This window comes from Peromyscus californicus, unplaced genomic scaffold (assembly GCF_007827085.1).
Source record: "Peromyscus californicus insignis strain IS unplaced genomic scaffold, ASM782708v3 Scaffold_5__1_contigs__length_169319896, whole genome shotgun sequence".
Taxonomy (NCBI): Eukaryota; Metazoa; Chordata; class Mammalia; order Rodentia; family Cricetidae; genus Peromyscus; species Peromyscus californicus.
This window is the reverse complement of record NW_026294573.1, coordinates 90,956,529-90,979,217: the sequence shown is the minus strand read 5'-3', so window position 1 is coordinate 90,979,217 and position 22,689 is coordinate 90,956,529. Positions and strand designations below refer to the sequence as shown.

General features: G+C 42.1%; 1 protein-coding gene across 4 annotated transcripts in view; it reads right to left on the bottom strand.

The window, feature by feature from the left end:
* Positions 1–22,689, bottom strand: part of Tmem245 (transmembrane protein 245) — an 82,341-nt gene that overhangs the window by 12,164 nt on the left and 47,488 nt on the right. For 2 of the 4 annotated variants that reach the window (XM_052715027.1, XM_052715028.1), the window contains 6 exons: positions 20,915–21,046; positions 19,723–19,758; positions 14,028–14,150; positions 13,743–13,888; positions 4,511–4,611; positions 2,354–2,528 (listed from right to left, as the gene is read on the bottom strand). In XM_052715027.1, coding sequence (XP_052570987.1) covers positions 2,354–2,528; positions 4,511–4,611; positions 13,743–13,888; positions 14,028–14,150; positions 19,723–19,758; positions 20,915–21,046 — 713 coding nt within the window. The remainder of the gene's footprint in view (positions 1–2,353; positions 2,529–4,510; positions 4,612–13,742; positions 13,889–14,027; positions 14,151–19,722; positions 19,759–20,914; positions 21,047–22,689) is intronic. The other 2 variants (XM_052715030.1, XM_052715031.1) reach the window with 1 other exon arrangement.

Sequence of the window (22,689 nt, the reverse complement as noted above, 5' to 3'; positions counted from 1 at the left end):
GTTTGATAATATATCACAGTTTACAAACAGACACCGTGTTAAGTCAGCCTTCAGGAAACAAAAACATGATGTTCATAATTTAGCTCTCTTCCTTCTTCCAAAAATAGATTTATAGCAATGGCCCACATATGTCACATAGACTTTCCCTAAACAATATATTTGAAGAAAATTAAACAAAAATTTAATTAAAAATATAATTTAGGGCTGGAGAGATGGCTCAGCAGTTAAGAGCACTGACTGCTCTCCCAGAGGACCCAGGTTCAATTCCTAGCACCCACATGGCAGCTCACAACTGCCTGTAACTCCAAGATCTGACACCCTCACACAGATATACATGCAGGCAAAACATCAATGAACATAAAATAAATCAATGAACATAAAATAAATATATATGAAATTTACAAACTTTTCATTTCCTAATAACACTGATCAAATAAAGTATTTATCAAAAAAATCACACATAAATCTTAAATTATAACCCTTAATATAAAAAATGTACAGCAAAGCTTAAATATATATAGCACAAGTGTAAATCATATCCTGTTTAAACCCATTAAAACCACATGGTACTGGTTCTGTGGTTGGCTATTTGAGGCAGGGTCTCACCCTGCTGCCCTAACTGGCCTGCAGCTTACGATATAAAACAAATGGCTTTGAACTTTTGGTGACTTTTCTGCCTATGCTTCCCAAGTGCTGACATTACAAGTGTGCACCACTAAGCCAGGCTTTTTGTTTGTTTTTTTGTTTGTTTCAAAATTTTGACTTCTGTGTATGTGTGTATGTGTTGTATGGCTGTATACCAGAAGATCTTGGATTTCCTAGAACTGCAGATACAGACAGTCGTGAGCTGCCCAGTGTAGGTGTTTGGAACCAAGCTCAGGTCCTTTGGAAGAAGAATACACATCTTAACCTTGGAGACAATTCTCCAGCTCCAGGCTCTGCTTTTGATCCTGCTGAGACAGGATCTTGCTGTGTAGCTCCAGTGGGCCTCCAACTGGACGCTGATTCCTGACTGCTGGGATCACAGACCCCGGTGATACTTTCGGCAATTTCACTTTTCCTTCTCAAGCTGTAGGCATATAAATTCCCCTCTAGGATGGATAGGAAGTTGCCTGTTTCATTTCACTCTGGTTCAATGGGGTTTCTGCATGGTTCCAAATTATTTTCTAACTTTAAGTTATTTATGAGGAAATAAGTCACCATACAACGTAAATTCAGGAAACTTAAAATAGCTGAGGACAGCTGTTTCTAGAAGCTGAGGCCCTGCCCAGTTGGCCTTCAGATTTTGTTCTCCTGTTTTGAGATGGAGAGTCACTATTGAGCCCTCGGTGGCCTTGGACCGGCTATGTAAGCCAGGCTCACTTCGAACTCGGAGATCATCCACCAGCCTCTGCAGTCTAAGAGCTGGGACTAAAGGGGTGTGTCACCATGCCTGGTATGGTTTTAAATCCTCCTCCTCCTCCTCATCTCCCACTCCACAGGCACTCAACCCCACTGTATCTTTTATTTATTGACAGTCCACCGAATGAGGACAGATGTGAGCCCCAAATGGAATTACAGAACTTAGGAAACTGAGACAGGAGGACTGTGAATTGGGAGGTCTAGCTAAACTATACAGTGAGATCCTTCCTCAAAACAATAAACATCATAATAATGAAGATAATAAATGCTTTAACTGTCTTGGGTGGGTTTCATAGGCCATATTCTGAATTTTTAAGTCACAGATGGAAATCCATTTGGTTGGGACTGAGATTCTAGTGAACAATGTGAATCTCGACACATGTCTAAGTGATAACCTGCTTGAGGACTGGATGCAATCTCTATACAGGTATCAAAAACCTAGAAATATAGATCTTTATCATATCATCAAATTTTGACTAGCTTTAACTTGAAGTTGTGTTCATCATGAACCATACATAGTAGATACTCTATGAATGAAGAGCACAGTCATTAGAGCATGCTAAGATTCACCTTATGCTGGACACACATATTTGTAGACACACAATTGCATAATCATTTTCTCCAAAGGCAAAACAGCACTGAAATAACTAACTCTACTGTATTTAAAATATTTTAGGTATGCCTGGTAATATTTCTTTCCTAGGCCAAATGCCACAAAAATCAAAACAGAATTATGCATAATTTTATCTTAACTTGGGGCTTAATAAACACTTACATATTAATTACATAATAACAATCATACCCCTATCATAGCAATATTATTCTACATCCAAATTTCACTGTCAGAGGGATCACAGAAGACTACCCAACAGAAAAATTGTGCCACCAGTCCTTCCCCATCTCTTCCCAAAACCAAACCCCCTATGAGTTAGCAAGAACTTGAACCGCTTACCCTGAAATGTCAGAGTAGATTGCAGTATCTACGAAGTATGTCGGCAAGAGATGAAAGACCAGGAGCAAGATGGCCTTACATCCTAAGCCTTGTGTCAGCCACAGGTCTAGAACTGCAGGCACTGCTGCCCAGTATGTCCCCAGAAATGGCACTGCTCCAAGGATTGCTGCCAAAGCTAACACGTGAGTAAAAGAAAAGCACATCAAAGTCACCAGCAAAACAGTAACAAAGCAGCAGAACCCAAGCTCTGCCTCTCACTCCCCAAAACAGCCCATTGCAGCTGGAGGCCCAAGTGTGGTTTCCAGTACCCACATGGCATTCACAGTCACTGTAACTCCAGGGCAGGGGATCTGACATGCTCTTTTGGTCTCTGCAGGCACTGCATACATGTGGTACAAATACATACATACACAGCCACACACATAAAATTAAAAAAAAAATCTTAAAAAACCACCCAAACAGCCAGGCAGTGGTGGCTCATGCCTTCATGGGGAGGGAAAGGCAGGTGGATCTCTGTGAGTTTGAGGCCAGCCTGATCTACAAAGTGGGTTTTAGGACAGCCAGGGTACACAGAGAAACCCTGTCTTGAAAAAAACAAAAAAAAAAAAAAAAAAACCACACACACACACACACACACACACACACACACACACACACACACACAAATCCACCCAAACAAGTAAATGAATACAAGTTTCAGTTCTAGAGGACTGGTAGAGCCTGTTTAACTGAACTTTCTAGTTAAATAACAGTTCACTATTTTTTTGTTGTTGTGGGGAAGGCAAGGTTAAGATGGTTTCTCTGTGTAGTCCTGGCTGTCCTGGAGCTCACTCTGTAGACCAGGCTGGCCTCAAACTCCGAGATCCACCTGACTCTGCCTCCTGAGTACTGGGATTAAAGGTGTGCACCACCACCACCCAGCTAACAGTTCATTATCTAAAAAGCTGTTCTAAATTATTCTAATGTGTCTAGCTTATGTTCTTTTCTTTTCTAAATGATTTAATTTTTTTCTGTGCATTGTTACTGTGTCTGTGTGAGGGTGTCAGATCCCCTGAAACTGGACTTACAGACAGCTGTGAACTGCTATGTGGGTGCTGGGAATTGAACCCAGGTCCTCTGGAAGAGCAGTCAATGCTCTTAAACCCAGAGTCATCTCTCCAGCCCATAGTTTATGTTATTCTTAAGTGTTAAATCTTATTGTCTTATGGCTAAAATCCAGTTCTATAAATATAGCTGTAGGACACTTAGCAAAAAGTCCTGACCTTCAATTCAATCCAAATCTCAGGTTGAATTCTTGTTCTTTGATACTAAAAAAAAAAGTAACTAGATATAACAAAGTCCTGTAGGCAGAGAACTTTACTTCAAGTTCCCCTGTTCCAAAGCAGTCCAAGCACTCTCCTCTCTTTGGCTCCCTTCAGACTAAGAGCTACACAGATGTGGATTCTTGTTCTGGTTCAACCAGTAACCATTTGGGTGACCTTGAATAATTAATTGGTTTTCATCTATTTGTCACCTTTCCTGCCTGCCTCAGGAAATAGCTTCGTGTGGTCTCGGTGCATGACACTCAGAGGGTGGGTTCCTAGACAGCTAAGTGGGAGACGAAAGTAGAAGAGTGACAACGGAGGTGAGTGTGGAAGGCAGGAAGGACAGTTAAAGAAACATGGCAAAAACAGAAGGAAAAAGCAGAAAGGGGTTCTGAATTCACCAACAAAGGAGAAAGAACAAGCTTGTCATTTATTTGTCTGTGTGGTGCCTGTAGAATGAAAGTGCTGCTCTCAGAACAGACCGCAACAGGCACAGAAACATGCATCCTGACCCTGGGATGGTATCCCTCATGGGACAAAGTTATGAGATAACAACCTGCTCACTGCCTGCCAATTAATTCAATTAATTTGTTGATTGCCATCTATGTGCCCAATGCTGTGCAAAGTGCGAGGACATTTACTCTTTGGACACTTGCACAGGACTTTCTGTGCAAGGGGTATGGTTCCGGATACAGGGCTACAGCAAAATACAAGCACATTGCAGACAGGCTGATCTAGACAAGACCTCCAGCCACCAGACTGCGTATCTTAAATCTGAGGAAGAAGGCAGCTCTAATATAAGGTCTAACTTTCCTTAACTAGACAGCCAGGAAGTTCTGTATATGGTTGTTACCTGATGGTATGAAGACAATATTGATGCCAAATATAGTGTGAGTCAGCCAGGTATACAATCCATAGAAGCCAGCCATTTTGAGGGAAGCATCGAATACCCCTCTAGAAGACCCAAAGAGAAAAGAAAAGGTAAATAACCCCAGCATCATGTTATGGTCCAGAAAAATCATCACCTCTGGGTTTTTGGTCACTTTATTCCAAATCTGGCAACAGCTTAGCTCTGAAAATGCTATTTACTTTATTACACTGGAACCTGTATACTAAGCTGCTCTTTACATATCTCTCTGATGAGAAGATATGCAAACAACAATCCTAAAATAGTTTATTCACTGAAATAACTCACCAACTTTATACTCCTGGCGGGGTAGGGGTCAAATTCAGGGCCCCGTGCATGCTACACAGCACTCAACTGAGCTACAAACCCAGGCCCCAACTTTGCACTTCTTTTTTTTTTTTTTTTTTTTTTTGGTTTTTTTGAGACAGGGTTTCTCTGTGTAGCCCTGGTTGTCCTGGAACTCACTCTGTAGACTGGGCTGGCCTCAAACTCAAGAGATCCACTTGCCTGTTTCCTGAGTGGATTAAAGGCCGCCTGGTCAACTTTCCACTCCTAAAGCAAGTATTTCCTGGGTAACAATTATATTTCATAAGTATAAATAGCATGTGTCTAAAGACAGAATTAAGTTCTAAGAAACTCAAGCTGCATCCAGTCCACATTTAGAAAGAACAAGTGAGGCTGGGAATACAGCTCAGTGGTAGAACACTATTCTACCACACTCCAGGTCCTGGGTTCAAGGCCCAGCACAGAAGGGAAACAGGAATAAGATGAAGAGGAGGAACGCAATGAGGAGAGTGAGCAGGGAGGTAACAGAAGGGTAAAGGGAAGGCCAGAGAGGAGTGACGAATAATCTACTTATACTCTGACAAGTTTTCTTTTAACAACATTTCATACATTTGTTTATGCAACCACGACTACAAAGTAACTTCTGGTATCAAATAATGCATCTGGGGAGACACATGATTATTAACTGCAGAGTAAAAGTAGGCATGTATCGTGCAGTTAAATCATCAGATCGTACATGAGGGTGCTTCATTTCTGCTTCTCCATGGGAAGAGAATAAGGCAGCCCTGGGTGGAAAAGGCAGCAACCTCAAGCAACCTTAGGTACCACAGAACCACAGAGGCCAGGGCTCTGTAGGGGCAGACATTCCCAAGAAGGTGAAGCTGTCCCTGAAAAAGAGGAGGAGAGCAAAGGTGGCGTTGTACACAGAAGAAAGCAAAGGAAACACTCCCAAGAGGCAGGCTCCCAGACCAAAGGCTAGGTCTGTAGTCTGGTGACTGTCATCTGCTGGGACTCTGAGACATGGTGTTAAAGAATAGTTCCCCATCTGAGAAATCACTGCCACCTTTGCCAAGGGCCTCACTCAAGAATGTGTCATGTGACTCTCACAACAAATACCCAGATTTAAATGTATCAAAAAGACAAAAGTGGGGAGACACCCCATAGGAACTGAAGAGTCCCAAGAGAAAAAGAAAGGACAGAGAAAGGACAGTGATGCCACTGAAGCATGGGTAAGGAGAGAATAAAGACAGGGAGAATGTCTGGCCTGGAAATGTAAATCAAAAGAATGATGGAAACAACTGGGAGGAGGCTGAAACCAGAGACAGGCTTAGGAGGCATGAGGTGCAGCAGTCTAATCACAGGAGGGGAAAGGTCAGCCTCAAGGGGCAAGCATGGAGAGGAAGAGGAAGCAGGCTATGCTCTCAGTAGACTTAAGGACAAGGACACATCGGCCAAAGAAGGGATGGAACCATTTGTGCGGTAGGAGAAAGTCACCACAGTGCAGCATTGTCAGAGGCCATGGGACAAGGAAGTTGGGGAGGGGAAATAACCACATCCACCACTACAGGGAAGGGAGGCCACAGAACTTGTCTAGAATTAGAGAGCAGCCAGTGGGAAAGGGTGTGGGTGTGGCCTTACTTTACAAGTTTTCACAGTAAAATTAAGTTGGCACCAAGGATGCAGTAAAGTATCTCAACTGAGGCCCTAACACCAGCTCACCCTGAAACAGACCACTGTGGGACCAGCACCGCCTCTTTCTTTCCACCTTGAACCAGGGTCGTATGGAACAGTCATTACAGCAACTTTCAGCTGATCTGTAGACCCTAAGTACCCGCACTACACATTGTTCACTTACCATGCATATTCTGCAACGCACTGGGGACAAGATAACAGCCAGACCTCCTGCCTGGGCTGCATTGCTCATGACCTGGCGCATATATATTAACAAACAGCATTGCAACACACTCTACAAACTTACCAGGAGAGAGAAAGTTTTAATGCCCTCAAGTCTCCCCTATATGGTGAGATTTTATTTGTGCTGAAATGTGATTTTATTTGTATGTTAATAAATAAAGTTGCCTGGAGGTCAGAGCTAATAGCAAGCCATTTAGCAGAAGTCTGGCAGTGGTAACACACGCCCTTAATCCGATCACATGGCAGGCAGAGTCTGTGTGTTCAAGGACATAGCCAGCTTGGTGACACACGCCTTTAATCCAAGTACCAACCATAGAGACCTGGAGGTCTGTATAGATGGGCAGTGATGAAGAAGTCATGTGGCTGGGTTTAATGAGAAGGCTGAACAGAAAGTCAATAAAAAAATACAGACACACAGGAAGTAGATCTCTTTCTCAGGGGAAGGACAGCAGTGGCTGGTAAGCTAAAGTCTATTCGCTAGTGCTCTGACCTTTTGGGCTTTTAACTCTTTATTTGGCACTGTGTTTCTTATTTAATAAGACTGTTTAGAATTACATCTACACCCTTACATCATTCAGAAAGACCATAGTCCTGCTCCTGTCTTCATTTTAGGACTTCTGCCCTCCCAAGCTAGGAAATGTATTTTTTCTTTAAATACTAAGTTCATGATAATTTGGTATACTATCAACAGGAAGCGACTACAACTTTATTATTTACACTGTAAAGTAAAGGTTATATGAACAAGAGAACCTGTAATGCTCATCTCCCAGATTCAGAAGCTGAAAAGTGGAAGTATAGCTCAGAGATAGAACACTCACCTAGCACATGAGGCCCTGAGTTCAATCACCAACATTTAAAAATAATCATAATGCATTTATTATTAAACCACTACAGTACCCACCAATGACCAGATACCACAGTCCAAAAAACAAAATGTGAAATACAGTCTAGAGCTGCACATGGACATCTATTATATGATAAAGCACATTTCATAAACACAAGGGAATGTAGCTGAATAGTAGAACCTGTGAAGAACATGTGTAAGGTGCGTATGCGTGCGTACACTCAAAGACTGATAATAATTTGCTCTCCTAGTCAAAGAAAAGTTTATATGGCACTAATGAACTGCACACAATCATGCACAATACAGTTAAATGAGCTAGCAGAATACAGTTTCATCACTGTAAGAACAAAGTTTATAATGAAAAGTCACTTCATTCTATCACTGGTGCCAATTAATCCACATCTATTTTTGGATATCCAAATGCAATGTACACATTCCTACCTTGTTATCAAGGAAAAAAAAGTCATACAATCTTTTAAAGATCACCAGACTCAGACTTGTGGCACTTCTTAACCACAACTGTGTAACCCCTGTGCTCTATGATGTCAAGGTGCCAACAGGCATTCCCTTCTAAACTACTCACCATGACCAAATACCTCCTGTAAAGGTTGAAACAAAGTCTGCATCATGGTCACCACCCCAATAATCACGTGCTACCCAGTGTCCCTTCAGACTTCAGCCTTCTTTTAGGGAAAGAGTTGTTGCTTGTGCTCAGCCTTCTGGAACCATTTTATCTCTGATGGAAATTATGGAATTAATGGAAATTAGTTCTTTAACTGTGTCTCTAGGCTTTCCTAGCACTCAACAATTGACAAGAATCAAATTCAGAATATGTTGGAGGTTCTCCCCTCCTCTGACAGTTCAGCTACCAATGGAAGAAGAAACTGACATAAGCCATTGAGGTGTCTTTTCTAACAAGACCACTTCCCTCCCTCAGACTTTCAATCATTACAGACTTATCTGACAGATGATCCCCGGCCCCACCCACGCAGACATCACAACTCAGGCTCCTCTATCTACCTTGCTTCTCAAAGACAGGACATAGTACTCCAATCCAGCTATGCTCCATGTACACAAACATCGCTGTAGAACGAAAGTTGTGCACAGCCAGCCTTCCTTTCCTCTCTGCACCTTTGTTCTTCCCTAATAATCCTAAGAATATTTGTACTGAGTAACACTAAAGGTGTGTGTTTCATGCCTCTTTCACACCCTATGTCTCAGCTGTGAGCCCTCTCCCATTCCTGACCAATAGGAACTCGTCATTTTTCTAAACTAAGAAGAAACAGACAAGACAACTCTGATCAGTCAACCTGCTTTCGATGAAATGAAATCTGAAGCAAGTTGTAGAATAAGAAGGGCAAACTACAGCTCAGAATCGCTATGTACTTGGAGTATACAATGACACACGCCACAGACAAGGAAGCTCACATCTAAGAAAACAAACAGAAAATCCAGTCCAAAATCACGCCCACCTACTCTGCATTTCTGTACATTACTTCCCCCTTCCTCTCAAGATCAAACAGAAAGAGCACCAAACTATCCTTTCCCCAGGAAACACCTACCTATGGGTACTCCATCTAGGCTACCATCCACCATGGGTACTCTATCCCCAGTGCAATACAATGTGCCTCAAACAGAGTTAGCTAGTGGAGGGACCAAGAGCAGCAAGAAACAGCATGTAGCACTCTGACTGGGTATGGCGCCAGCTCCCTTGATCATGGGTGGACCACCGTTTCTTCCAATTCAAATACTGCAAAGCAGAAATTTTAGATTTAAAAAATTTAAGGTTTGAGTCAACCCTGAATGTAGCCAGTCTACCAGACCCATTTTTCTCAACTCGGATGAGTAACAATGTATTTCTAACAAAATATTTTAATTAGAATAGAAACAATTATATTTAAGAGGCAACGCTATTGCACAATTAATAAGCTACAGAATAAACATATACTGTAGAGGGAAGAGGGAAACCCAAAACTCCCTTTCTTGCTTTATTGCAGTATCTACTTGAGGACAACAGTCAGGAAGCAGATGCCCAGTATCTCCTAGTACACCTGTACACCTAACCTCTGACATCACAGCCCCTTTCCCCCTCTCCTGCTTCATCTGCCCCAGAGACCAGCTCCACATCAATGCACAGAAATCCAGCAACAACAGATCTCTAGTGTGAGAGTCAAGGTCACGGCTGTGCACTTGGACCCAGATGCTGCCAGCAGTCCAGGGAAGCAGAGCTTGCACAAGAACAGCTGAGAGTCACAGACAGAAGCGTTCAACTCTGGACACCATCTGAAGACTCTGGCAGAAGTGACATACACTCCTTCAGAACTTTATATCACTAATACTAATATACATTTTGTAGCCTTACTGATTAGGAATGATTAATGCTTAGAAATTTAAAGGTTTTTAACTACATAAATAATAGTAGATATCTGTGCCAAAAACTTTTATTTTAAGCTCAATAAAACAAATATAGCAAGTATCACAATGAAAAACCACATACAAGACAAAGACTTTAAGGATGTTTTCCTTTGAAATTAATAAACATTCAAGTATATTACACTAACTTTAATCACTCAGTTAAGAGGCATTATTTGTTCCAGATAATTTAATTTCCTCAAATAATAAATTCTGTCTCTTTATTTCAATGCTACAACATCTCAAACAAATAAATATCCCACCCTCTTTTTTTTTTTTTTTTTTTTGAGATTTTCTTTGGTCTTGCTATGTAGCTCAAACTAATCTTAAACTCACTATGTAGCCCAATCCTCCTGCCTCAGCCTCCCAAATGATAGGATTACAGGCATGTGTCACCACATCCTGCTGAAAAACATTTAAAAAAAATAAATAACTTTAGCCAGAGGGTAGTGGCATGTGCCTTTAATCCCAGCACTTGGAAGTAGGTGTATCTCTGTGAGTTTGGTTTGTGGTTTGTAGACCAGCCTGGTCTACAGAGTGAGTTCCAGAACAGCCAGAAACCCTGCAACAAGAAACCCTGTCTTTAAATATATATATATAAAATATAAATATATATACATAAACATTTACACACACATATATATAAATTTTATACTCATTGTTGCACATTTTATTCTAAATGAGTATTATTTACACCTTTAAATCTGTAAGAATTTCATTCAATCAACAATTCATTCAAATTTGAACATCAATTTACTTAAAGAACAACACTGACTTCTTAAAAATAACACTTTCAAATTTTCAGAACTGGGGGGAAGAGGTAGAAGATGTCCATTATCTGAATCAAATCTTACACAATGTATATTCTCACATTTAATTCATCACCAGGAGTTCCACCCTCCAGCATGAAAAAGCTGTAATCCCAGCAAGCAAGAGCTATACCCGTGTGCATGCACTCACGTGAAAATATCACACACACTAAATTGCATTGAGGCCGTGACAACATGCAACTTAGTAATGTGCAATATCTCCACCAGAGCAAGCAGAATGGGAGCATCGGGGAGAAGGGTGTGATGTGGACATTCGGGGGACAGCATGCTGCCAAAGGGAGGAGAATGGCTGGGGATCCAGGATGCATGCCACTAACTCACAGATCCTGAGAGGCAATGGAAACTCAATGACGAATGTACTCAAAAGAACGTGGATATAGAATTAAAATGATAAGGTTCCAAATGTCAAGGCCACAATGAGCACAAATGAACCACACAGCTGAGGGCAAGGCTCCAGGGACACACTTCCGCCTCATCATGCAATGAAGCCTCAATCTCACTCCACTTGTAACTCATTAAAGGATCATATAATTAACTTAATGATTTTTCACTTGACCGTACACTGATGAGCAATCACTATTTATAAAATCGGTGTCACTAAACATTTACAGAATAAACTGCAATCTTCATCTACAAAGAATCATATTCCTACTTGAACAATCCTTCAGAATGAAAATTCTTACTCAGGCTCTTAGACATGGCTCACTGCCTGCCATCTTCTCTCCTGAAGACGGCTGAGAGGATCCCATGCAGAGCCTGAACATGTTGAGCCAGTTATAAGCTTGTGAAGAAACAGCACACAGGGCTGGAGCCTGCGAAGGCCCATCTTAATCACAGCTGAAAAATGCTGTCTGAGATTTAAGCCCGCCTACTTACTAGCTTTCAGACCCAACAGGACTACAGTGCTGATACTAAACTGCCCTTACTCCCCCCGTATTAAATGATGAAAACTGGCATGGTACTCAGGAAACAGAGAGAGAGAGGAGGATATCAAGTTCAAAGCCAGCCTGGGTGACAAAGCAAGATCCAGTCAAAAAAAAAAAAGAGAGATTGGGGTAAGGAGAGTGAAGAAGTATCCTGCATAAAATTAAGCAACTCAGTATCAGTCAGAAAGTTGCTCGTTTGAGAAAGCAGCCTAAGAACATTCCCGAACTGTAATCTGAGGAAGGCAAAGTTTCTGTGAGAACACGAGTGCCAATGGAGGCTCCTGTGGGAAACTGGAGCGCTGCTGGTCTTTAAAAGGTTTTCCTGGGCAATGCACCTGTCTTCCCACACACCTCAGCCTCAGTCATACGGACAGAAGGACTGGTGCCAGTCCAAGTCTGAAAAGGCTGTTCCAGTGGCTTTATGCTACGGGGAAGAGAGCAGGGTCTGTTTCGTTTTCTTTTGTTTTTTCCTTTGGAGAGAAGAGTATTTGCAAAAGGCCTTTCTAAAGTGGGTAAACAAAACTAGCCTACTGTTGCAATTTTCACCATTTTACTCATCCAGTAAGGATGCCAGGTCACACAGACCTGGAAGATGCTAAAGCTGTCTGTCTAAGGACAGTCACTTTTGGAAGCTGCAGTATTAGATGATGCACTCCCAACGTGGAATCCTCATACGATGGCTCTGCACGGACAGTCAAAGGCACCAGACAGGTGATAAGAACAATTTTTCAAAATGCCAAATGACATGTGGCTGTGTGGCACAATAGACAGTGCACTGGACTTCTAGTGATGAAAAAAAAAAAAAAAACATGCCAAATGACATCCAATTAGATCAAAGAGGGAAATTACTGATAAAGACCTTCCCCAAGCTTCGCAAGTGGGAATAAGGAGAAAAGCGGGCAGCATTTCCAGACATGACACACTTTAGAAGTACACATACTTTTCTGGACAATAACTGAGGGTCTCCAAAGACCAAAGCGGGTGTCTCCCTAGCTGTAACATGAATACAGTGGAAAGGTAGCCAAGGAGAACTCAGAAAGGATTGGCAGGTCAGTTCAAAGTATCTGTGAATGACTAGTTCCAAACAATGGCACCTTTTGGAAGTATGTAGAAACAGAAATACCAAAGATTCCACTATGTAATGGAGTTTAAGAGCACTTAGCTAACGACATGGTGTCACTGAGCATTTATGAAATAAACCGCATTTTTCATAATTGTTTGCATACTCCTTAGTAGAAAGAAGGGTCTGATGGGTGGCACAACTATTTAATTAGTTAGGTAGCCACAAAAATAAGTAATAGTGTCCTCTTGCTAGGCAATGAGACACAGGGCAAGGACGGAGCTAAAGAGGCCTAGGCTGCAAATGGCAAAACCCTACTAGAAATACAGGAAAAGAGAAGGACCAAGGAGCCTAAGGGATGTAAAAGAGAAAGAATCTCAGTTAGCCTGTAATACAAGGACTCTAGAGGCATGCTTCACAGAAGTTTTTGGCCAGATGCAATGCACAGACTTGGAGATAACTAAACACTGCATTTCTAATAATCATCTTATCCCTGCAGAGGGCACTGCTTGGAACAAAAAGAGAGAAGACACAGGAGGGTCATCCATCCCCAGCCTAGATCCAAGCTAGAACTCCTGAGAATAGAAAAGGGTCCGAAGGGGGTGAAGACTATGTGATGAAAGACGGGGGTCCTGAGCAAGGGACATGATGATGAAAAGCCCATCTGCAGACAGACATCACATCTTTGTAAATCCCAGGCAGCAGAGTAGAGTGGCAATCTCCTGAACTTTTCCTCAAAACATGCGCACTGCTTCTAGGACCCTCTTCAAGTGGGATAAGGGTCTTAAAAACACCAACATCCTTCACTGGTTTAACACCGAATATGTGCATGAAATACAAGGAAGGTAACTGGGATGTCAAGGAAAGCTTATGAAAGGAATGAGAACAGCATAAGCCTTGTCCCTACCTGATAGCTTCTTCCACAGACTGGCCAATAATATTAGAAGAAGGACCTGGCTGAGACAGTGGTGTCAGGCTTATCACCCACTTCACTGGCTTGTAGTACTCATCACTGGAACTTAACAGATAAAACAGTGTGGTCAGGAAAATTATCTGCAAAACAAAGGACAGTATCTCCTAAAAGATCACATTTGGGAACCTACAGAAGAAACACATGCACAAATAGAGCCCAGGCTGTAAAACGGCTGCAATGCATAAGGAAATGCAGTGTGTGCTATCTAGGTGTACATACCAGGGAAAGCACGAAGTTGAGAAGAGCAGTGCCACTGTAGAAGAGGATGGTCAGCAGCGTGGTAACCGTGGTAAACAGCAGGCTCACGTTTCGGCTCATAACAATCCACAGGGACTCCAAGATCTGACGGAGAGGGACAGCTCGGTTCAGAACTAATCCTCATGAAGGAAGGAGCTACAGCCATCTAGTGTGCTTTTAGTGCACTGTCTTATTAGCCACAATGGAAAAGGTAAAACACTGATGCTTACCTTAAAGGTAGAAAAACCACCAGAAACATCTCTGCTCAATAGTAAAGAAAATGGCTAAGTAGTTACAGTGAATTCACTCCAAATAACACTTAAAATAATAAGGCAACTATCAGAGACATTTTATTATGTTTTATATTCTATTATGCTGGCTTTTGTTTGTTTTGTTTTGGTTTTCCAAGATAGGGTTTCTCTGTGTAACAGTCCAGGCTGTCCTGGAATTTGCTTTGTAGCCCAGGCTGGCCTCAAACTCACAGAAATCCACCTGCCTCTGCCTCCTGAGTGCTGGGATTAAAGGTGTGTGCCACCATGCCCAACTTCTCTTATGCTGTTTTTAAAACACAGAATTTTTACATATTCTACAATGTTTAACTGTACAAGACAGAACACATGTGTGTGTCTACAGAAGAATATGCGAGCACACATTCTATGACCCCATTTATTTTAGTGCAGGATTGTAAGTGCAGGTCGCTCATCAGATCAGCTGTCTATCCTCGAGCTTTACCATCTCCAACTCAGATTTGACTATAAATATAATGTATTATTCCAGTGACTTGAAGTCACAATGGAAAAGTTGAACAGACAGGATCAATGAATGACAGAGCCTTTCCTGGGACAGACTGAGACTAATCAATTCATCTATTACCTACCAACTCATGAGAGCCAGTTATCAAAATGGTTTTGCATACATTAGATGTAAAATATGACTAAAGGAAGATGTCAATGTCTCATCATGCCTCCATGTTTTCATTTCTTGTCCCTTCATCAACTAAAACCCCTTATATAATGTCTGTTCTATTCTTCCTCCTGATAAAAACATGGAAGCAAAATGATAAAGAGGACATATACTGTTCCAATTGTTAGATGCTCCTGTGAACAGTGCTGTGAGGGAAACAATGTGGAAGGCTTTATCTCAGCTTTACAGACATATGAACTCAATCACAGAGGTCTGCTGCAGCTGGGGCAGTAACCCTGACATCTGCATTTCACTCTGGTGCCTTTCTAAGACGTCAGCTCTGGTCCTGTCACATGCTCGAGTTATGACATGCAGTCTATGCAAGGCCTGTCCATTCCTTTCCCACCTCAAATATATCATTTATAAAGGACATTCTGTTGCTCTCAGAATGTCTTGCAAGCCTCAGTTCAGTCTTCACAAGAGAATTCAACAGGCAGGCTTCATTTACAAAAACTCCTTACAAAAAAATCTTGAAAATACTTCATTATGCCTACAAAAATATGCATGATTAACTGTTTGACCTTGTGGGATAAAGAATGAATGAACAAAGCCACTGATTCTAAGAGACAATGCCTGTATTTGTAATTTGGCAAGCATCCTTTCAGGGGCCTCAGTCACTCTGGAATTTTTAATCAGAAAAAATTTACATAGTTTCTGAGTCACAGAAATAGAAAACACCCTCCTGCAATTCTTAAGAAATTAATTGAATACAGCAATTGTAGACTGGAAGTCTCCAACAATCCAGTAACCTTTTTGACTTGAAAGGAGATCAACTAGAGACAACAGAGAGGACAGTTCTGGAATGTTAACTCAATCATCAAAGTAGAATTTTAGTTTAATCACAAGGCTTGCAAAGGAGGGTATCATTAAAGGCAGGATCAGTAAGAAAGCCCACAAAACTCAGAAGAGAGAAACAGACTCATAGAGGCAAAAATGCATCCCAACTCAAAAATGGCAAACATGAGCCAGGGCTGGCATTGATATACTCAACAGTGGCAACATAACCAAAAAGATGCCTAGAACCAAGTCCCTGGCCATGGAGTATAAGTCCAGAAGAGACTGACAAGCAGTTAAGCAACCTGGTCAGAGAAGGCAGTTAGAATTAACAAGGAGCCTCAGCATCCTCCTGCTTTGCTGCCTCCCTCCTCAAGTCTACTGCCATTCAATCACCCTTGGCCTCTCATTTGGCTTCTCGGGTACTTCTAGCTCACCTGCTATGGAACCCAAGAAGCATAAAGAGGCAGCTTCAAGAAGCAGGAAAATAGAATACTGCAGTGATGCAGCGGTCAAAATAAGAGAGTATCTGTGGTGGTGTGAAAGAAATGGTCCCCATAGGGAGTAGCACTATTAGGAGGCGTGGCTTTTAAAGTAGGTGTGACCTTGTTGGAAGAAGTGTGTCAGTGTGGGTTCTCCTTTGCTCAAGCTATGCTCAGTATGATACACAGTTCACTTCCTGTTGCCTATGGATCAAGAGGTAGAACTCCCGGCTATCTCTCCAGCACCATATCTGCCTACATGAAAACATGTCCTGCCATGATGACGCCAACTTCTGACACTGTACGCCAGACCCAATTAAATGTTTCCTTTATGAGAGTTGTTGTGGCCAAAGTGTCTCTTCACAGCAATAGAAACCCTAACTAATACCATCTCTCTCTTGCAAAGATGGCATTATCTCCCTGTCAGTCTAGGAGCCCAGAGACACACAGGCTACATGAGCTTCACTGACCTTCTCTGGTTCATCTTCCTGCTCCAGCCTTATAGGAAGGGAATTGCACCTGGAGATCTCAATATACCATTTCAGCTCTGCCACTGTTCTTTTAGGCACAAAAATAATAAAGGCAAGCTGTAATATAGCTCTTTTCACTAGTTTAGTTGACAAGCTAACACCAGGCTATATTCTAAAGTAGTGATAAAGAACTTCAAATCAAAAAAAAAAAAACAAATTAAGAAAGGGGTTGAGCTCAGTGGTAGAGCACTTGCCTAGCAAGCGCAAGGCCCTGGGTTCGGTCCTCAGCTCCGGGGGGGGAAAAAAAGAAAGAAACAAACAAACAAAAGAACTTCAAAGTTAGTCTGGGGACATGGAGAAATGGCTCAGCGATTAAGACCACACTGGCTGCAAGCAGGGCAGTGGTGGCACACACCTTCAATCCCAGCACTCAGGAGGCAGAAGCAGGCAGATCTCTCTGAGTTCTAGGTCAGCCTGGTCTACAAGCAAGTTCCAGGACAGCCAAAGCTGTTACACAGAGAAATCCTGTCTAGAAAAACAACAACAAAACAGAGCACTGTTTGCTCTTAAAAAGGATCCAAGTTTGGTTCCCAGCACCAACATGGTAGCTCACAGCCATCTGTAACTCCAGTTCCAAAGGATCTGATGCCCTCTCCTGATTTCCACAGGTACTGCAAACATACATACAGGGAAAACACTCATACACATACAATAAAAATCAATAAACCTTTAAAACTTCATTCATTCAGAAAGACTGAGCATCAAAACTGAAAAGGGTAAAATATACCCAAATACCAAATAAGGGTGAAAACAATGACCGAGGAGGAATCTGAATGTAGGGAACCTCCATGTGTTCTGAGCTGAGGAACTTGCCAAAAGATCCAAAAAGAAAACAAAAACTGGGTGTGTAGAGCAAATTTTTGATCCTAGCACTCGGGAACCAGAGGTGGGCTGATCTCTTTGAGCATGAAGCCAGCCAGGGCTACGAAGGAGACCATGCCTCCAAAAACAAGTAAAGCAAAGGATAAAACAAAGACAGAAAAGTGTGAAATGAGATCCAGAGCTTTCCTGAGGACAAAACACGTTCTGGAAGATCACACCATGCTATACAAGAAAAGAAAAACTGAATATAAATGTGAACTGCTTTACTATCGCTGAGTCTGTTACTAAAACAAGAGCCATTTCATCAGTTCCCCAGGAACTTGAGGAGAGTAAATTAGAAAATATTGATAAAACATCTAGCATGGTACTTGTCATAAACCAGGGATGAGGAGATGGCTCGGTGAATCAAGTGCATATCCCAGTCTAAAAGGTGACAGAAGAGATGGACTCTGCGGAAACACTCAGCTCAGAGGCAAGGCAAGGCTGTGAGTGAGTGGGGACATCAAGTCTAGGAAAGACACACAACAGCCTCGCTCCGGCACACACTTCCTCAGAAGTGCAGTGACACTTTAAGGAACGACACTGAGAGCTTTCACTGAATACAATCTGAACTCCCCCTTTAAAAAAAAATCATGGTTTTAGAAATTTGAATAGGTGGTGTTAAAAAGTTCTTTTGTTCTGAAGAGAGAGGTGGTGATCTCTCAAGAATGTGATTTATAATACTGTTCAATAAACTCTCAGGATTTTGAAGGTATACAGATATGAACAAATAAATATCCTGAATAAACAATGTGTATTACCAAAGCATACAAGGGTAAAAGAAACATCTTTAATCAACATTGGCCAATGGCTTCTTAGAAACCAGAATATAAAAAGCTTACTAACAGCTTCACACCTCACACTCCACAGGTCTTGTGAAAACAACACCTGCTGAGTTCTGGATAGTAACAAAGACCACCCACAACTACAAGCTGGAAAAGCTTCCTTTTCTCACCTATCTGGATAAGCTCTTGAGTGGGGTGCTCAGCTCCCAGTCTCACTGGTGAGCTACCTTCTGCCCTACTGTATGAGAAAGGATGTTCTTCCCATGCACTGGTCAAAATTAACAAATCCCAATAGACTGAATATAGAGCAAAGATGAAATCCAGACATCAAATTGGTCTGTGCAAACTAAGGGGGCTTAATTAACTCTCCTCCAGACAGTTTTCTACAGAGAGAACTCCCCAGTATTTTTCCATCTTAGAAAATAGTATTGTGTGTTTGTGCACATACATGTGTGTAATGCATGTGCTTGTGTATGCAAGAGAACGGAGGCCAGAGGCTGACATCAGGTGTCCTCCTTACTCTCTACAACACCGTTTGGAGACGGGGTCTCTTATTGCACCAGCAGTTCACTGATTCCACAGACAGGCTGTAAGCCCCAGGATCTGCCTGTCTTGGCATTCCACACCACGCCCCCAGCACTGAGGTTAAAGGAGTGTGCCTCCACCTCTCAGCAGCCCACTCCACCCCCACCCCAGCACTGACTGAGGTTAAAGGAGTGTGCATCCACCTCCGACTTTACATGGGTATTGAAGATTGGATTTCAGGTCCTTATGCTGGTGCAGCACATTTCCAACTAAGCTGTTTCCTCAGCCTCAGAAAATAGCATTTTAACACACTAAAGTATGTTTTTCATGTTATAATGAAAAATTATTTAATGGATACAAAAATATGCACTTTGAAGTCCAGTACTAAACCTTTGAGAACCACTGGGCTAGTAAAAGCAGAGGGAAGGGCTTATCAAAAACAGAACAGTTGGGTACACTGTCAAGTGCCTGTAATTTGAAGAACTTGGAGACTAAGGCAGGAGGTTTGCTTGAAGCCATGAGTTCAGGGTCGGCCTGAAAACATAAGTCCCCACTCCTTAATTAAGTAAGTTATTAATTAAACTACAAACAAGAAAGACATCATTTTTGAGATTTCAGTCCAGATTGTGAAGCACCTCAGTTGAGTGAGAGGAAAGGAAGCATGTGAGTGCAGGGAGGTGCCTGAGGGAGCTGTGAGAAACCCGAGAGAGAAGTGTCGGAAAGCACTGCAGGGCTTGGGAGAAAGTCACATCTTTACCTTCATCTTCCATATTTGGAAGCCAAAAGATAATATCTAAAATGGCAAAACAAGAAAGAGCAACATAAACATCACTTTAGCAATCCAGAGGAAAATACCAGAGAAGACTGCCCCGCAGCAGACAGCTCTTCCTGAGCCCAATGTGTGGGGACACCGGTGGCCCTGCCTTCAGCTGTGCTCATGGATTGCTTCACTCAGCTTAAACTCCTTAAAACCTAGTACTGCACTTTAATTCAATGAAAGTCATACATATATTCACAAAAAAAGTCTTCTCTGTGAGAAGTCCCGCGCTAAGACACTTGACAAAATCGGCTCTGGGAAATGAAGGGAGGTCATTAACGCCCAGCAGTGGCGTGAGGGCACGAGGTGGATGGACCACGGCAAGAGCTGGGGAAGTCAACTGTCTAAGCCTTTACGGGTCTGCGGTGGTCTGAAAAGGAACCAGAGGCTCGTGTGCTTGAACGCTTGGCTCATAGGGAGTGCCACTGTTAGGAGGTGTGGCTTTGAAGGAGGAGGTGTGGCCTTGTTGAAAGCAGTGTGTCACTGTGGAAGTGGGCTCTGGGGTCTTATACACTCAAGCTATGCCCAGTGTGACACGGTCTTCATTCTCTGCTTGAAAATCAAGATGTAGAACTCAGCTCCTTCTCCAGCACCATGTCTGCCAGCACACTGCCATGCTTCCCGCCATGATGATAATGGACTAAAATTCTGAACTGTAAGGTAGCCCCAATTAAATGTTCTCATTTATAAGAATTACTGTGGTCATGATGCCTCTTCACAGCAATAGAAACCCTAAGGCATAGTAAGTCCCTCTAATGGAACTGGACCCTATTTCCAGTTGTCAATGGTTTTATCAACCAGAAAAAACAAACAAACAAACAAACAAACAAACAAGGTCTATCTCTAAATGGTCCAGCTGAGGACATTCTGGTGACCTTACGGGATGAGGACACCCATCTAAGACCCCCAGCCCACAGTCTTGCTCATGTGCATCAGGATTCAGCTTCTCTCAGGTGTTCTCACCACGCCTGAGGACTGCAGCTTCCAGATAGCTTTCTAGTCTAAAGTTCTCAGAGCCTGCACATTTCACAGTATCCAAAACAGAGTAGCTGAAGAGATTGATATAAGAAAAGCTAGAATTACAACTTCTGTTTTTATTTCCACGTTCAGTTCAACAATTACTACGTCTTACCGAAAGAAACGTTTCAATGTTCTCATGAACGAAGGAGGCAATATCTTGCCAGTCCAGAATATCTCCCAGCCAGCTGTTCTGACGACTCACATGCATCTTGTGCCCTTTGTGCCTTCCAGAGTGTGTCACGTTCTATGGAAGAAAGTCAGTGACATGTGAAATAGCCATCTTAATGCATCCAAAAGATAAATGTCTTTTTGTTTTACACCTGCCTATACATGCTTCAGTAAGTACTCACTTATGAAAATCCTTGCAAATTTAGGTAACAAGTAAAGGCTCCACATAAAGACTCGGAGTCCAGTATTTCTGTATTTACATTCTAGGTACTGTGTCTAGCATGATACACATGCTTCCCTCCTAGTTTTGAACTCACAATACTCGTCCATGTGCACCGCACCCAAAGCGTTCACATACATCTTCATTTCCCTCAGCACCTCCACCTTTCCTTGGTTTCCTACCTTTGCCTCTTCCTCTTTTCTCAATCATCTACACAAGGTAAGAGCAGAAAAAGAAGAGACCATTTCAAAGAACCAAACACATGGCGCGGGGTGTCAAATTTGTCTGTCTGTCTGAAAGAAATCTACATGGGCACGAAACACTGAATTTGAAAGGGAAATGAAGAAACAAAATGAGGTTAAATTCAGAAGCAAGCTCTTAATATTTGTGTGTCCTTCCATTTTTCCACCTTGAAGTGCAGCATGCTTTCTCAGTCTGCAACACTGTGAAAGTAGGGAAGAGAACTTTCCCATGTACAGATCTGCGCTCAAGAATCCAGCACTCCAACAAGAATGGGGCTCAAACAGGGTGAAGGGCAAGAAAAGCTACCTGGTAGGAAGCTCCAGAGTAAACACAGGAAACTAGCAAAATCGTCCTAATTGCTTAGCTCCTCAGAGAGAATCAGAGAAAATACTTTATTTCATACACCACCATTAGCTCTCAAATCTTTACCACCAAAGGCAGTATCATTCCCTCAACTCATCTCAGGGCAAGACTACACATTGGGAAACATGTCACTAAGCAAGAAACTGAACTCAGCCACCCTCCTCTTGCATGCTCTTCCTGGGAAAAAACAGCAGTTCTGCCCCACTGTTCCTAGAACACGGCCCTCACAGCCCACTAAACCTAGTATACACAGCACTAGCTCAGCAGACCCACTGCTTTCCAAATCATTGTTATGCTCAGTGGTAGCTGCACTTGTTCTACCAATAAACTACGTAAGTATAAGCAATACACAAAGCTGACTGGAAACAAAAAAGTCTCTGAACATTTCTGTCTCCTCAAAGAGAAAGGTTTTCAATGTCTAGAATTTACCTGCCCCTAACAGGAGCCACTAGCCACATGTGGCTACCAAACACTCAAAATGTGGCTTGCACTAAATGAGCTGTGCTGCTGGTGCAAAATGCACAGTATAGAGTTCAAAGACTTAGTTGTTTTAGGCATATAAAATATCAAATTTGTTTTTATTAGGTATATACTGAAATGGGAGTGGGAACACTGAATTAAATAAAATGTATTAAAATTAATCTATCTTTAGTCATTTAATATTCTTGTCTTGTTCAGTTATTTAATGCAGCTACTAGAAAAATGAGTATCACATATGTGGCTTGCAGAATCGTGGAGTATAGCCCACTGGCAGAGCTTGTGCTTACGTGAGACCTGGGTTCAATCCCCATCACCATAAATAAATAAATAGATGTGGCTTGCATTACATCTGTACTGTACCAAGCTGCTGCAGAGGAAGAGGTGCTTTGATATGCACAAAGGATGGAACACTG